Genomic DNA, 14,638 nt, shown 5'->3' with positions numbered 1-14,638 from the left:
CCATCTTTTGCACTTTTACTTTGTGTGGGGTTAGGTGAGGAATGAATATAATGCAGTATGATTCAAACTCATGATTTTCTGAAGTAAATGATTATAGATAGGGAGGGACGGAGTGACAACCAATAAATAAATTCAACGAGAAGATATATTCCGTATGAACAAAGGATATCCCAGACCTTTTCCACATATCTCATCCCAAAACCCAAAGGTAATCGTAGCCAATACATTATGCCGTTCCTTTGGACTTGCGACTCTTTCGTGCCCCTTTCTTTGGCTTGACGTCCTCATCGCTATCTTCCTCGGCATCATCGTCATCAACAACCTTCTTCTTGGGCTTTTTTGCATTTGGCTCCGTCGTAGCAACTTTGCTCTTTCTCGCCCCAGCTTTCTTCGGCATTTTCACATATTTATCCTTTTTAAGGTCAAGATCACTTCCATCGTCTTTAGTTTCCTCTTCACCCAAGATCTCCTCGCCTTCATCCGACTCATCAATCGCATCCTCAAGGTCAGGTTTCTCCTTGGCGACATGCTTCGGTGCAACGACACTGGTGCCCTTAATGAATGGCAGGGGATGAGATTGCTGATTATATAGGCGTGTGAAAGTGGCTTTTGTTTGCGAGTCGATGCTTAGGTTCTTCTGATCCATCGTGCCGAGGCCAAGTTCAACAATGCTATCCCAGTCATCGCGCGTGAGGAAGTAACTGTCCATCAAATCTATGACTTCCTCAACCGAATCTTTCCCCTCAATTTGTAACGGTCGCACCAGTTTGTTCCACAGGGCTGGCATATATTGTTGTCGGATCTCGTGTCGGTCCCCAGAAGCTCGTAGTCGCATGTGACCTTGTATTTCTTTTATCTGTCGTCCCATTTTACCTAGAATACAGTTCAGCAGTTGAAAAGAAGTATGTGGAGTTGGCTTATCAAGCATACCTTGTTTGCTATTATTTCCAAGCCAACTTGTAAATCCCGGGCGGTCTGTCATGTTCCCAGCCATGAAGCTGGCAGGCCTAACAAAACTGAATACTGCATGAGTTGGCATCAAGCTCCACTGCTGCTGCGTTCCATGTATCAGTCGATCCACCAGATCACCATCGCTGATACTCTGAGCTGCGTTGTCGGTTAGCTCCAACAACTTGAACCTTTGCTCTCTGCCCTGGTACGCGTTCGCAATTGATGGTCTTGTGTTGAGGTAGTTCTCCTGCACCATTAAGTAGCTGAACTCGTGATCATTAAAGTAGAGTTCGATCTTCTCGTTTAGTGACGTCTGAGAGCTTTGGGCGAACATTTGGGCGCTCAGAATTTTGCCAACAATGTCCCAGGGCTTTAGAATAACATGCTTTTCCCAAGCCTTGGACATCTGCTTTCCTTGGTCGTAGTCAAGGGTTCCTTGATCAAGTTTGGCAGTAGACAACATATTAATTACTTGTCTGATATCGGCATGCGTGCCTTGGATTAGACTATCGAGAACTTGTGGTGGAATCCTTAGCCCTTCACGATAACAGATCGTAGAAAGCCGTGCACGAATCTGGTCTACAGTCGGCCGTCTGAATGGTAGGTCGAATGTGACGGAATCAAACGGCCTCATTTTAGGAAGCCTTCGTTCGTTGCAGATTAAAATCATCGGGATTCGCGTCTTCTTAGCCACGGATGCAAGCGCTCCAACACCGCCGCGATCTCCGGCCGACATCCCATCGACTTCATCCATAATAAGAACCAAGTTCTTTTTGCCACTATCAACTTTCTTTCCTTCACCAGAGAAGTATCCCTGAAGAGAAGTTGTATCTAGCACCCCCCGGAGGCCTGTTTCTAGAAGGCCTTTGCTTCTAGTATCACTTGCGTTGGTTTCAACAACATCATAATTCTCAAGTTTGGCAACAAGATGTGCAGCTGTAGTTTTCCCAATACCGGGAGGGCCATGTATCATAACTGCGCGATAAATACCAGTGCCATCTTTCCCTCCCTTTTTGAAATCTGCCTTGGCACTGTTCCTCCAATTTCGAAGCCAAGATTGAAGCTTCTCCACAGCGGTTTTATTTCCGCAGATCATGTTAAGTGACGTTGGTGCGTACTTTGATGTCCAAAGACGATCATCAATTGCGGCAGGCTCTGGCTTATTTCCGCTGCTCACTGTCATTTTCTTTGGCGTCATAGAAGCTGCAGAGTGTTTCTTTTCTTCTCGGTCTATTTCTGCTGCCAGTTCCCTGATTCTTTGCTCTTCCTGCTTTTGCCTCGCGGCATACTGTTCGGCAGCCTTTCCATCTCCTCCATTCGCGGGAAGTCTCCTGATCAATTCGAATAAGCCTTCCTCGTTTATGGTTTTCAGTCCAAACTTTTTAATGGTTTCTAGTTTTTTGGGCCCTGCATCATCACCCAAGACGACATAACTAGTTTTGGAGCTGGGTCCTGTAGTAACCTTCCCACCATAACGTTTCACTAGCGATTGGCCTTCTTCTCGCCCTAATGAACTAAGAACACCGGTGAAGACAAACGACAGGCCAACGAGGCAATTTTCAGCACCCACGGGCAGTTCCGTTGTGCCAGAGTCGGCCGGATCTCTAGAACGCTTGGCGAAATTGAATTTCGTAGTACCAGATTTCGCAGGCGGAGATGGAGGGCGGACTGTCGGAATACTATCAAAAATATCCTGGACTCGTTTGCCTTCTACGCGGTCCATTTTTGCTGCCTTTGGTTTCTTTGCGGCGGGTTTGGAAGGGCTTTTCTGGGATTGGACACGAGAGGTCCTCTTCTTAGAATCAACATAGTCATCACTTTCATCCTCTCCGCCTAATAATGCATCTGACTTCCGTTTTCGTCCAACTGAATGGGCTTTCGTGTCCTTGGTATCTGTATTCTTCAACCTATTATCAGGTTTACTTTTCAGGTTGCTTTTTGTTGCCTTCGATTGGGGAATTGCAGCCTTTGGAGGTTCCACTTCCATATCATCGAAATCGTCACTGTCATCCTCCTCTAGGTAGTCGTCATCTCCACCCCTTCCTGTCTTTCGATAACCAGTCGCAAAAATATCATCATCCCCAAAATCCTCTTCGTCTTTGACAATGCGAGTAGTTTTAATGGACTCTCGTTTTGGTTGTGTCTTACCAGGTGAGGGTTGAATGCGAACCGGAATATCTGCTTGCTCATCCCGTGTCGCTTTTGGTTTAGAATTTGGTTTCTCCTTTAGAGCTACACCTGCCTTGGAGTCTTGAGTTTCACCAACTTTAATCTTCTTGGAGGACGCAAAATAAGCGGAACTTGTTGTAGGTTCGCCTTTCGGTTCTTCAAGTTTCCTAATTACGATTTCAGCATGTATAAAGCATTATCTAGGGCTCCCGGAACGTACTGTGGTATCCTTGGTTGAGCTTTTGTTGAGGGAGGCTTTTGCTCAAAATCTTCATCTTCATCACTATCCTCTACTACTTTTCTGCTTCCTATAGATCGCCAAAGGGGTCAAAGGTATGTCGATATTTCCGATTCAATTATCCGAAAGGGATTCTTACTTCGTTTCCTCGAGGACGATGCATCCTAAATAGAGTGGGTTCTGGTTAACAATTAGGTAAAACTATTTCGTTTCTCGGAAATAATTTGCCTCACAAACGTAGCATAGCAGTTATCATAAAAAACATACCTCAGTTTTTTTGGCCGGTGGTTTTGGTTTATTGGAACTCGTCGGCTGGCTTCCGCCAAAAAAGTTTCTAATGTCGACAGGCATTGCGTATCTAGCTCCTTTAACCGTATAACTGTAAAATGAAAACAAACAATTTGTCTCCGGCAGACGAAAAGTACCACAGAAGGGCCTATACAAACTACGGCCTCCAAGAAGCAAAGATGTTGAAAAGACGTTGAGAGAGGGTTCGGTTCGACCTCAAGACACGCCTTGCAGGCAAGTCACGCGCAAAACACGTGAACCGCAAATGGAGGCTTATGTAATCCAAAAGCAGAAGTGTTGAACTTCAAGACAATTTCCAAACCTTGAAATGACAATGAATGACGCTTTTACTCTCTAGAGGGACAACAGCTGATTTGCACGGCGACATGGGTCCCCGAATAAACATCTTTCAGGGACTTCAATTGGCGCTTTTGCGCCCCTCCTGTATGTATAATTACCCGATAAACCTCTGTTCCGAAGGGAATTCCTTGCGCAAAAAACTCACGCTTCTCCTGTATAACAGGCTCCACATTACCTGTTTCCACACGATGTTTCTCTACGACCTCCCCATCCTTCAACTGGCTAATGCCAAAATACGGAGAGAAGAGAAAATCGCAAAAAGGCCGACCCCGAATGCCAACAGGTGGTTCCTCCCGAGGAACAACAGTCATCTGGGGCGATTATGGCTTGCGGATGAAAGACCATGATCGACGAGTATCAGCGGACCAATTGAAGACGGGCTTCGAAACGATTCAGAAACGGCTCAGAGGCATGAGGTACAAATTTTATCCGAGGGTGGCCGCCAACATCGGTGTTTATACGAGTGGTAACGAGCAGCGTATGGGGAAGGGAAAGGGTAAATTTGATTATTGGGCTGCGAGAGTTGCAGTTAATCGGATTATTTTCGAATTGAAAGGGGATTTCCATGAGGAGGTTGCGCGAGAAGCGTTGAGGTTGGCGGCGGCCAAGATGCCAGGTACGTCTTGAGCTAAAATATTTTTCCAGGGAGTAACAGCCCGGGGAGCCACATGGTAGGGTAGCTGACCAGATATTCGTACAAGGACAATATGAATTCGTCAAGAAGGGTGACCCTCCTATGGTGGGCCTGGTGAAACTAAAAAATGGTGTCACGCTGGAATCTTTGAAAAGGGCGCGAAGAGAGGTTCCGCTGAATTCAGGGAATAATATACCCCCGCCTCTATCTGCAGCAGAAGGTTCCGCTCCAGCGCAATAATTCATATATATATATATATATATATTCCCATTAAAGTGCACATGTACATTATGGCGTTCAATATCATTACATCTCGCACCTTACTCCGAATAGAGTTGTTCATACCCTGCTGTGCTGCCTGGTCAAGATATTGTGCAAGAATTGCGGTATTTGGCAGACGCGTATAGGAGATGGATCTCAAGATTCAATAGACCGGGGACATATCGATTGATTTTCCGCAACTGGATTCCAGAATTGACATGGTATATTTATTGTCATTTTAATGCGAGAAAGATTTGAACTCTGACTCAGCTATTTACCCCAAAACGGGTTCCGACTCCCAATTTGCTAATCAACTCCCATTAGACACAGCGCCGGACAAGCCATACACGAACGCAGTACCAAACATGTGCAAAGCCTTAAAACTCAAGTCCCATCAAATAACTGTCATACTGTCAGTAAGAAATATATTTCTAGAAAAGTTTGCGCTCCAGTTAACTAACCTCTCGAGTACTCGCATAAATTTGGCAACAAACGCCTCAAGATGAAATATAACTTTCTGTAGCACGTTATCAGCATATATCCGACTGAATTTCAGTTCCCTTATATACATACACTTCCCAGCTTTATCCTATGCTCGTAGAAAGCTGACCACTTGATAACTTCGGGTTTCAATGCGTCATCCATTTTAGGTATTAGTTTGAAGGTCAAAGTCTGTGACTCATTAGAACATGATACGATAGGATAAAGGAATGATCAGCTGTACCTTAAGGATAGTTGTTGGAGGTATGCAGTGCGTTAAGAGGTCATATAATTTAGCTCGAACCTGAAGAATCCTGGCGGGCGATCGTTCGGCCATGATTTCATCTGCAATCACAGAGATCAATGCCTCCCAGTCAGGAGGTGGAATTGGCGTATCATCCGTCACTTTCTCGCTATTTCGGAAATGAAACTTGTCAGTTGAAATTGCGTATTTGCAGCTGTGGGAGCCCCGACTCAACGTACTTCTGGGCATATATAGCTTCGAACATGAGAAGAGCACGTCTCAGATTTCGTCCACTCTCTTTGGCTATCCTTTTATTAAGTCCTGGTGCCTCTGCCCAATTTTCCTTCTTTCCTGCAAGCTTTAGTACCTGACATATTTCAGCTTCAGTGGGTGCAGCGACCCTGACAAGGAGTGTTCTGGATCTAATGGGAGCGATGATATTTGCAGTGCTGTTTGCAAGTAAGATAACTCTCAGATTAGGACTGTACTTTTCCATAGTCCTTCGTAATGCTGCCTGCGCATCTCTCGTAAGATGATCTGCTTCATTGATGACAACGACCTTAAATCGCTGCTTCGCGGACAGATCGACCTGTTGCGTCTGGGCAACCTCCTTCAGAAGTTCCTGTACCACAACCCGATCGTAATTGCCCACGTCAGATGGTGTGATTTCAAGGTGGTAGACTGAGGAGACAATGTTGAATTCCAACTTGCGATTGGTGCTCGTTTGGAAGACTCGAGCGTCGATTTTGATCTTTTCGACACCAGTACCAAAAAGTTCCTTCAGCGTGGCGATTATTCTTGTCTTCTTCCCTGCTCCTGAGGGTCCATAAACCAGAAGGTGCGGAAAATCACCGCTTTGCGCCTGTGAATTCGCTCCAATAGTCAGCCGGCAATGAATATCATAATAGGATGTAGAGCCAAGTTATAATGCTCACAAGTGATTTCAGTCGAGCGGAAAGTTCACGGTGGTAGGTAAGAGCGTCGAGGCTCCTAGGCCGGAGCCTATCAACTAAAAGTGCCATTGTTAGTAGTAAATGGTGTGTTTGAAATTAAAATACGTATGAATTGTTTAGGTGGGTTTGATATTCAAAGTCTCCTGAGAAGAAGAAAGCGCGTGCCCCACGCGACTTTAAGTGGTGGTCTGTGCTCCGGCTGACTACTCCCCGCTCTTGGAGGCCGGAACTGCAGCAAAAACCATTATCAAATTTGAGATACCAAAAAAATTCAGACTTGATTCTATTTCTGAGGATAGTTTTGAGATGAGTGATGCTATTTATGATTCTAGAAATAAGTAATTTCCCAAGAACGCCACATACCATGCCCCAGGTTGAATCTGCTTGATCAAAACCACGCCTAGATATAAAGTGCAATATATATAAGAAAACACAGAGATTCATTTCCGCTCCATTCCAAAATGAGTTTCTATATATAGCTCTTGAGCCTGCCCGGAAACAAGTCGATGGTTCTGAAGTGTTTGAGTGAAGATTGAACGAAATGGGCTCAATTGCCATTTAGGATGGAGCGCACAGAGAGATCAAATGTGTCTGAAATGGGACACTTATCACCCCCCCATGTATAATAAGTGACGTTTTATTGCTCATCCCCGAATGACGGAAATAGAGATATTGCCCCCAAAAGCCAAAGTTTCGTGGAAATCACTACGCAAGTTGGACGCTGTCCCTCGCGCAAATAATTAAGGGCATGCTAGGGAGTCGCCATCCCTGGTTCTGGCTTCAGCACCCCATTTGAATCATATCGAGCCTCTGTAGCAGCATCCATTAGCGTCCGAATCATAAACAGAACGTCGGTAAAAAATTTCCAGACTCCAACTTACTAAAGAAGGTGTACGAGAGGGTAATGGTGTCAATTGATCTCATGGCAGGGTCATTGACAAAATCAGGGTCGATGAAAAAGAACACTGGCATATCAACCGATTCTCCCGCACTAAGTCGTTGCTCCTCGAAGCAAAAGCATTGGATCTTGCTGAAATACGGCGAAACCTGTGCGGGAGTCACGCTGTACGTGGCAACCCCGATGATATCATTTGGTCCCTTATTCGTTGCCGTGTAGAATGCCAACGCGGTTTCACCTGGTAGAACTCTTACCTCCCGCTGTTGGGGTGTGAACTTCCAAGGCAAGACATCGGACACGGATCCGTTGAAGGTAATTCGTAGTCGGCGGGAAGAGGTTACTGGTTTGAGGCGGGAGGCAGGGTCTTTTTCTGTGCGGAGGGTTTGAATGGGCTGACCATTCCAGCCGGTTTGCTGGCATATCTACAGCGCTCTATTAGGATGATGAGCAGAGGTATAAGAATGGAAAGTTCAAGTACCATTTTGTACATGGGAACCGACCCATATGCGAGAGCAATTGTTCCGATAATTACGCTCATAGCATAGTACCTAAAGATGTATTGGTATAAACCAACTATAAGAAAGAAGCAGAAAAACACTCACAAGGCAGATTGATTTCTTTCGTGTGACATCTTGCTCTGCATTGCCGGTGATAGTGTTTCTGGCTGCCGCGCTGCCGGCGCGGAGAAGGCTCGTTGAGGAGCATAGCGCTGCTGCTTACAGACAAATGAAGCAGTCGAAAATGGGAGCAGGCCTATAAGCCTTCGACTCCAGAATGGTGCTATCTGTGGCAACATAGTAACTCGATATGTGCGGAGGTGTGAAATTAGATTGAACAAAGCTCATTGAGAGAAGTTTTCGATGCAATCAATCCGGATCGGGTGAGATTTCACGTGACTCGGCTCGTTGGGCGCAGAAACAATCTGTGAGACGTCTGAATTGGTTGTATTGGTAGCTATCTCGGTATAAACTACTGTGCGGTGGCTAGTCTGTAATGGGAAGCCTAGGCTCCAAAGTGAGGATCAGCTAAATCGAACACGATAGAAAATCTTTCAAGTGCTGAATGGCGAATATTGTCAAGAGAAAAATAATATAAACTATCTAGAGCTCATCTTTTGAGCAAAAGTTTTACTTCCCTGATCATGAATTTCAATTGCTCATGAAACAAAGCCTAGGCTCCCCCACCTCGGAAGACCATGTTACTCAAGAGAGATAACTAATTTTTGTCCGGAGTTCCGTATCCTTTTCTCTAACTACTTCAAATCGAATCCAAATAACGTTAAGGACCAAAGACTGGGAAGCAGTTTCTCTTCAAAAGTTGAGCTTCTGAAACACCATTTTACCGCCCTAATCATTGAAAACCTGTCCCAAGACCTTTCCCAAGACGCCTCTAATCATTTCCGGCCGTTCCTGGATGCAAGCTAGCACTACTGCCGTGCTGAGCGAGAATACGACTTGTTCTCTCCATTGATACTGTTGATGGGGAGGAAAATATAGTTAGCAAAACAAATCGGCCCTTCTTTTGCCTAAATCAGGTAACGAATCCCCATCCAAGGGCTTAACGAAAATAAATTTAAATTCGCATACCTTCTCAGCGTATCTTCTTGGCAGCAAGGTTGCCGCAGCCTTCGGAGCCACAAAAAGCGCAACCTCCAACCTCTTCTTCGCATTCTCAACCAGAATACTCCATCCACACATCACACATCCGGCAGCAACACAAAGCCCGGAATCCCACATCATTGGCGTGATTCGTTTACGGCTGAATAATCTCGGTCCTAATCTCGTTCGCGCCAGGCAAACGGAATAGTAGAAAATGCTGATAAAGAAGCTAAGGAAAGCAGAGGAGCGGACGGCGTTTTTCGCCGCGTTTAAGAGTACTGCTATCGACCGTGATCTCCACCGCAACGCCAGTTGTAGCGGAAGGTACGTGGCACAGGCAAATTTGAACGCCTTGATGAACCTCCAGATGGCATGTCTCTCACAGCTAGGGCCGCAACCCATGTGGACAAGCTCGCACGGAAACGGGATTGTCTTCTCCGGATTCCCCCATTCACGAGGTAAGCCATAGTCTTCACACATGGACTGCAATGGCGGCTTGTTCTCTGATGGTTTTCCATACTCCCACTCGCCTCTTCTGGCGGATCGGAGCACGTCGATAAGCCGGCTATCAACCTGGGCTGCCTCCTCAATCCACTTGCAGTACGATTCGGGTAATCTTTCTGGAAGATAGAACCAGGCCCACATGACGATTGCGGAACTTGTGACAAAGAGACAAGCATCTGTCAGTTGTGGGGCTAGGGACTCCACGTGCGTCCATTTACTTTGGGACACTCGATGTTTCTGCCAACGAACCCATGCCATGCATACAAGGGCGTCAATTGCTCGAATAAGGGCAAAAAGACTTAGGTCAAGAGTCCTTCCAGCCAGACCAGGAGGGCCTGGAAGCTTTTGCCGGCTGCCTTTTGCTTTTAGAGTTACATCATTGATTGCGGCCTCTCCCTCTTTCTCGTCCGAAACGGAAAGAGGTTGTGCTACCCCCTTTTTAGAGTTGAGGATCGGGAAGCACAGCCACGCTGATAAAAGGGCTGCAAAAAACCGAATAGGGCGCAGTGAGCTCTGCGCCACAACTGGTCGAGCTTTGAATCGTCGATTAATCACAGCTTTGGTGAATAGAGGCTCAACAATGGCTGGTAATAAAGTTGACCCTCCAACGAGCAGCGCGCAAAATGCAGGGAATCTATTCCAGTGCAAGGCATCGCTTAAAACTTTTAAGAGCTATTCAAGAGAAGTAGCCAAACGTCAGCATTTCTCGGTTTGTAAACTTCATTTGTATACAGCTTGGTTGGATGGATCTAGAAAACAAAATAGATCACGGGACGCGGGATGATGGAATGAAAGATATCCTGACGCACACGGTTAAATTTATCTTCGTTGGTCAAATCTTTTCTGCGAAAAACTTTCAGAAAAGTTATAAGTTTAGGTCCAGTTACAGTAAGATATCCCAGAGCGTGGGCACGAAATATTCTGCAGCTCGAATCACGCCATCAGCTTCAAATCCATGGGAGGAAATGCATAACTGACGTGAAAGTGAACGCACACCAGTGACGCAAGTCATTGATCACAGCAGCTGGCAAGAGTCTCTACATACGGCTTGAGTATTTTTGTATTAAGTTTTCGGTGTTGAATACCGAGAAACTGCGCCTCCATGTTCTCCACTCATGGAGGGCTCCCCCTTTATTATAACTGCGGGATATTGACACTTAAAACCCCCAAAAATGCCCAGCTAAGATAAATTCCCAATTAACACTCACCACCTTTTTGGTTTTTCTTAATGAATATTTGTAGTTCCAGAGGGGTGGGAAGATCTCGAGAAAGCGTGGGTGATGGTGATCCGATGGTGTCAATGGGCGTCCCTGGTCCCCGAACTAAAGGAAATAAAATGCGTACCAATTTTGCGTTATCCGTCCATGAGCTGGTTGGTGGTGACCAATTGTAACAGGTAAAAGGGGATATTAACGCAATGCAGAAGCGTCATCCGCAGACTCTCTTAGAAATCAAACGTGCGCTATGTTGTGATGGTGATGTTCTTTCGCAGAACATTATTCCTCAGTTTCTCCCCTTTAAAAAAAAAAAAAAAAAGTCCTGAATATTCGTCCTGCGTCTGTGTGACGACTCTCTTTGACCTCGGTCCCTGCACAGAGATCTTAACTCTGTTATTGAACTGATCCCATGTAACTCCTCCGTAAAGTTGGTGGACCGCACTGCAGAACACCAAAACTGGAAGACTTACAAAAATTGGGTAGTTAGTTATTTGGTCAGTATCAAATTGAGAGCACGGAATCCGTAGGAGGGCCCCAGAGTGGTTCTGGTGATCAAATTTTTGGGGTAAAACAAAACGACGAGCGAAGTTGGGATCTTGGAAAAAGGCTGCAGGCATCCGTGTTGGGGTTAGACACCTGTAGCTATCCTATGGACCACGCTTATCCAAAAATGGAGGATTTCTTCCATGAACATCTCAATTTTGGTCAGGTTCCCCTGGTTGAGAAAACTTTCCCCAAATAAGGTTGAATTGAAATATTTCAAATGCCTAGTAACCTACACTCAACTCCGTAGTACTCATTAATTAAATTAAATAAATGACACTAGGTTCAGGGCATAATTAACCTTATGTGCCCCGGCTGTCTTTTTTGTGTAGGTTAAAATGCCAGACGTATGTTGCAGCCTCAGACCATACCTTCTCCCCCGCATTGCCGGGGAATTCTTCTTCACCGATCTTATACGGCAAAGGCACCCTGAATGCCATCTTTTCAGGTTGTGATTGTCCGGAGTTGTTGATATGTATAGGGATACACAAGTTGAAGCTTCCATGGAGCCACACAAGCTTGTTTGCTGTCTTGTTCGACCATTTTTGGAACTAGTACCAAGGTCGGGGCATGGCAACCCACAATGAGAAGCTACAAGCCTTTGGATTTCCTTCTCGTAACTTTCTAACTCCGTATACAAGATTCCCCTTTTTCGGGCATATTGCAATTCTGCCCTCATATCCTCCTCCTCATCTTCTGCATTCGAGAGGGTGATGAAACCGTTTAGGAGGGCTTTGCATGGTTTGACAGTGCTAGCATGCATTGCTAGGTGTTATCAGCTCGTCAAATTCAACATCAGGATTTGTGAGAGCATCTCCAGTAAGTGTGGGTTTCTGTCGTAGGCATTGTGCTTGCTTGATGCTATCGTTGCTCTGTTGTAAGATGTATTCTATGAATCCCTGGCTTGGTTAAACAGAGCGACCAAGAATTATGCGGAACAACATTTTTTCCGCGGCATAAGGTCAATAATTTTCCGTTCCCTAACAACATAAGTTTTCTCTTGCTTCCTGTCTTGCAAATTTGAACATTTGTCAGTTACAGTCCACTGTGCTCCAGATAGCTACCTGATGTTGTGGGCAGAGCAGAAATCAATCTTGATCATCAGCCTTAGACATTTATCGCCTGTATATGGTGACGATGGTTAAGGAAATCCTTGAGCCTTTTCGCATTATCAGTCGACGCAGGGTACCCCGTTTCTCAATCTGCCAGACCCCATTCCACACCACGTCTGCGGGTCGTTCGCAGGCCTGCTACTCCTCCTTGTCGTGTGAGTTTGCTACTGCTGAAAACATGCAGTTCAGCAGTGTTAATCTGATACAGCGCTGAGTTTGGACCATGAATTTTTTTCGTTTCACGCGTGGCCGATTCATTCAAAACGAAGCTCATGAAATGGCGCAGCGATACATCCACTTTGACGTTGAGGAGTTAGCCCGTGTCTGAGCGGCGGCTGTTGGTGCCAAATCTTGCCTTCAAGTCGAGAAGTACCCCTGATGGCATGTACAATAAAGCTTTTCTGCTTACTATGGACAATGGCATGCAAGCCGTGGCGAAGATTCTTAATCCTAATGCTGGCCTTCCTCACCTTACTACTGCCAGTGAAGTAGCGACAATGGAATTTGTACCTATTTATTCTTCACCCCAACTACTGAGTCTCTGTTGATTAATTGTTAATAGGTGCGCAGTGTATGCAAAACTCCTGTTCCCAAAGTATATTCATGGAACTCGAGACCAAACTCTGTGGGCGCAGAGTATATCATTATGGAGAAGGTTCATGGCGTGCCGCTAGGCTCAGTCTGGCCTCACATGGAAATCGGGGACCGCCTCACAGTAGTAAAAACTATTGTTCAGTACCAAGAAGCATGGATGTCTGTTTCATTTATTCACTTTGGTGGCCTGTACTTTGCACAAGACCTCAATGGATATAGGCATCAAAGCATGTCTTACGAAAACGGAGGGGCCACACTATTGGATGAGAGATTTGTCATTGGGCCATCCACAAGCAGAGAGAAAGTTGATAATGGGAGGAGTACCATTCAATTTGACCGTGGTCCATGTAAGTCCCTCCATTACGAGTTGTGAAACCCTCAAACTAAGAGAACATAGGGTCGACAGTGCAAGAGTACCTTACAGCAATAGGCCATCAAGAGATCGCCTGTGTGAAAGCGCTTCCAAATTTGCCTAAATCACCAATTGCGCTGTATGGTCCAGGGACGTACCAGCTCACAAGAGCAAGGAAACTCAGAGCTCTAGAGCTCTATCTCACCATGATCAAATATCTCTGTCCAGTTGACCAATCTATAACATCATCATGTCTCTGGCACGGTGATCTCCACGTCGAAAACATCTTAGTGGACTCTAAATCTCCCACAGAAATTGTCGGAATCATTGACTGGCAATCCACCGAGCTAGCTCCATTATTTCATGCATGCCAGCCTCACCTTCTGGATTACTATGGCCCTCAACTTCACGGTCTCGAAAGGCCTAACTTGCCCGAGGATTTACTCAGGCTGGACATTGAAGTCCAAAGGGAAGCCAAAGCTCTGTATAAGAAGCAAGCCTTGTGTTCATTATGCAGAACATTTGTCCATAGAACAAACCCACGGCTATACCGCGTGCTAGAATACAGAGAAAGCCCTAGCTTTGACCTCTTACTCCTTGCTCGAAATCTTCTGATCGATGGCGAAGCGACCTACCTCGCTAGCATTGTTGAACTAGAGGGCACATGGGCAGACCTTCCTGGCGTTGTGACCTCAGAAGGCAAAGATTGTCAGTACCCTTTCTACTTTTCTGATGAGGAAAAAGCAGAGATTGAAAGAGATGTGAATGGATCATCACTCGGTATGCAAGCAATGCAGAGCATCAAGGACAGCCTTGGTGATTTATTTCCAGAACAAGGCGTTGTGAGGCCAGAGCAGTATGAGGAGACTAAGGATGCTGTGTCAGGCCAAGGAATTCATCATACGAGAATTTGCCCGAAACCAAAATGAAGAGAAGGCGTGGGAGGAAGAATGGCCATTCAGCAGTTGATGCGAAGATTACATCTCTTTTAGGATCAAGATAGTTGGTTGGGTGAAAGGACAAATGTGATATCTAAAATGCTGATGCAGAGGCTTGTTAACTATTGGTTCATTCTCATTTTAGTGGGATTGAGATCTCTCAGGTTTGATGCTGCCAAGATGCTCTCGGAATGGTGAATGCCTGTTTCTGGTGGCAAGGCAGAAGATGTGATTAGTTGGGCTGGCTAAGCCTTGAAGCGTCAATGGCTCCAAGCACGTGGGGAGCAGTCGGGATGATAGGCGG

At 45.7% G+C, this 14,638-nt stretch overlaps 6 protein-coding genes across 6 annotated transcripts; 2 read left to right on the top strand and 4 right to left on the bottom strand.

Moving 5' to 3' along the window:
- Positions 1-226: 226 nt before the first annotated feature.
- On the bottom strand, positions 227-3,709 carry PADG_07061 (replication factor C subunit 1; the record flags this gene model as incomplete). The annotated part of the gene is made up of 5 exons (XM_010764231.1): positions 227-873; positions 931-3,287; positions 3,341-3,428; positions 3,498-3,522; positions 3,626-3,709. The coding sequence occupies 5 exons, from the start codon at positions 3,707-3,709 to the stop codon at positions 227-229; spliced, it is 3,201 nt and encodes a 1,066-aa protein (XP_010762533.1).
- A 323-nt stretch (positions 3,710-4,032) lies between these two features.
- PADG_07060 (ribosomal protein L16) lies at positions 4,033-4,880 on the top strand (the record flags this gene model as incomplete). The annotated part of the gene is made up of 3 exons (XM_010764230.1): positions 4,033-4,090; positions 4,170-4,622; positions 4,708-4,880. The coding sequence occupies 3 exons, from the start codon at positions 4,033-4,035 to the stop codon at positions 4,878-4,880; spliced, it is 684 nt and encodes a 227-aa protein (XP_010762532.1).
- A 398-nt stretch (positions 4,881-5,278) lies between these two features.
- PADG_07059 (replication factor C subunit 5) lies at positions 5,279-6,647 on the bottom strand (the record flags this gene model as incomplete). The annotated part of the gene is made up of 6 exons (XM_010764092.1): positions 5,279-5,303; positions 5,363-5,418; positions 5,475-5,573; positions 5,626-5,794; positions 5,865-6,487; positions 6,561-6,647. The coding sequence occupies 6 exons, from the start codon at positions 6,645-6,647 to the stop codon at positions 5,279-5,281; spliced, it is 1,059 nt and encodes a 352-aa protein (XP_010762394.1).
- A 682-nt stretch (positions 6,648-7,329) lies between these two features.
- PADG_07058 (uncharacterized protein) lies at positions 7,330-8,272 on the bottom strand (the record flags this gene model as incomplete). Its single annotated transcript, XM_010764229.1, has 4 exons — positions 7,330-7,388; positions 7,460-7,898; positions 7,955-8,024; positions 8,079-8,272. 4 exons carry the CDS (start codon positions 8,270-8,272, stop codon positions 7,330-7,332), a joined length of 762 nt encoding a protein of 253 aa, XP_010762531.1.
- Positions 8,273-8,822: 550 nt separating this feature from the next.
- Positions 8,823-10,590, bottom strand: PADG_07057 (uncharacterized protein; the record flags this gene model as incomplete). The annotated part of the gene is made up of 4 exons (XM_010764091.1): positions 8,823-8,948; positions 9,063-10,250; positions 10,388-10,421; positions 10,466-10,590. 4 exons carry the CDS (start codon positions 10,588-10,590, stop codon positions 8,823-8,825), a joined length of 1,473 nt encoding a protein of 490 aa, XP_010762393.1.
- Positions 10,591-12,860: 2,270 nt separating this feature from the next.
- On the top strand, positions 12,861-14,325 carry PADG_07055 (uncharacterized protein; the record flags this gene model as incomplete). The annotated part of the gene is made up of 3 exons (XM_010764090.1): positions 12,861-12,956; positions 13,013-13,391; positions 13,442-14,325. 3 exons carry the CDS (start codon positions 12,861-12,863, stop codon positions 14,323-14,325), a joined length of 1,359 nt encoding a protein of 452 aa, XP_010762392.1.
- Positions 14,326-14,638: the final 313 nt, after the last annotated feature.

This window comes from Paracoccidioides brasiliensis (assembly GCF_000150735.1).
Source record: "Paracoccidioides brasiliensis Pb18 unplaced genomic scaffold supercont2.10, whole genome shotgun sequence".
In the NCBI taxonomy this organism is placed as follows: Eukaryota; Fungi; Ascomycota; class Eurotiomycetes; order Onygenales; family Ajellomycetaceae; genus Paracoccidioides; species Paracoccidioides brasiliensis.
Note: the sequence above shows the minus strand (reverse complement) of the source record. Positions and strands in the feature narration are given on the sequence as shown.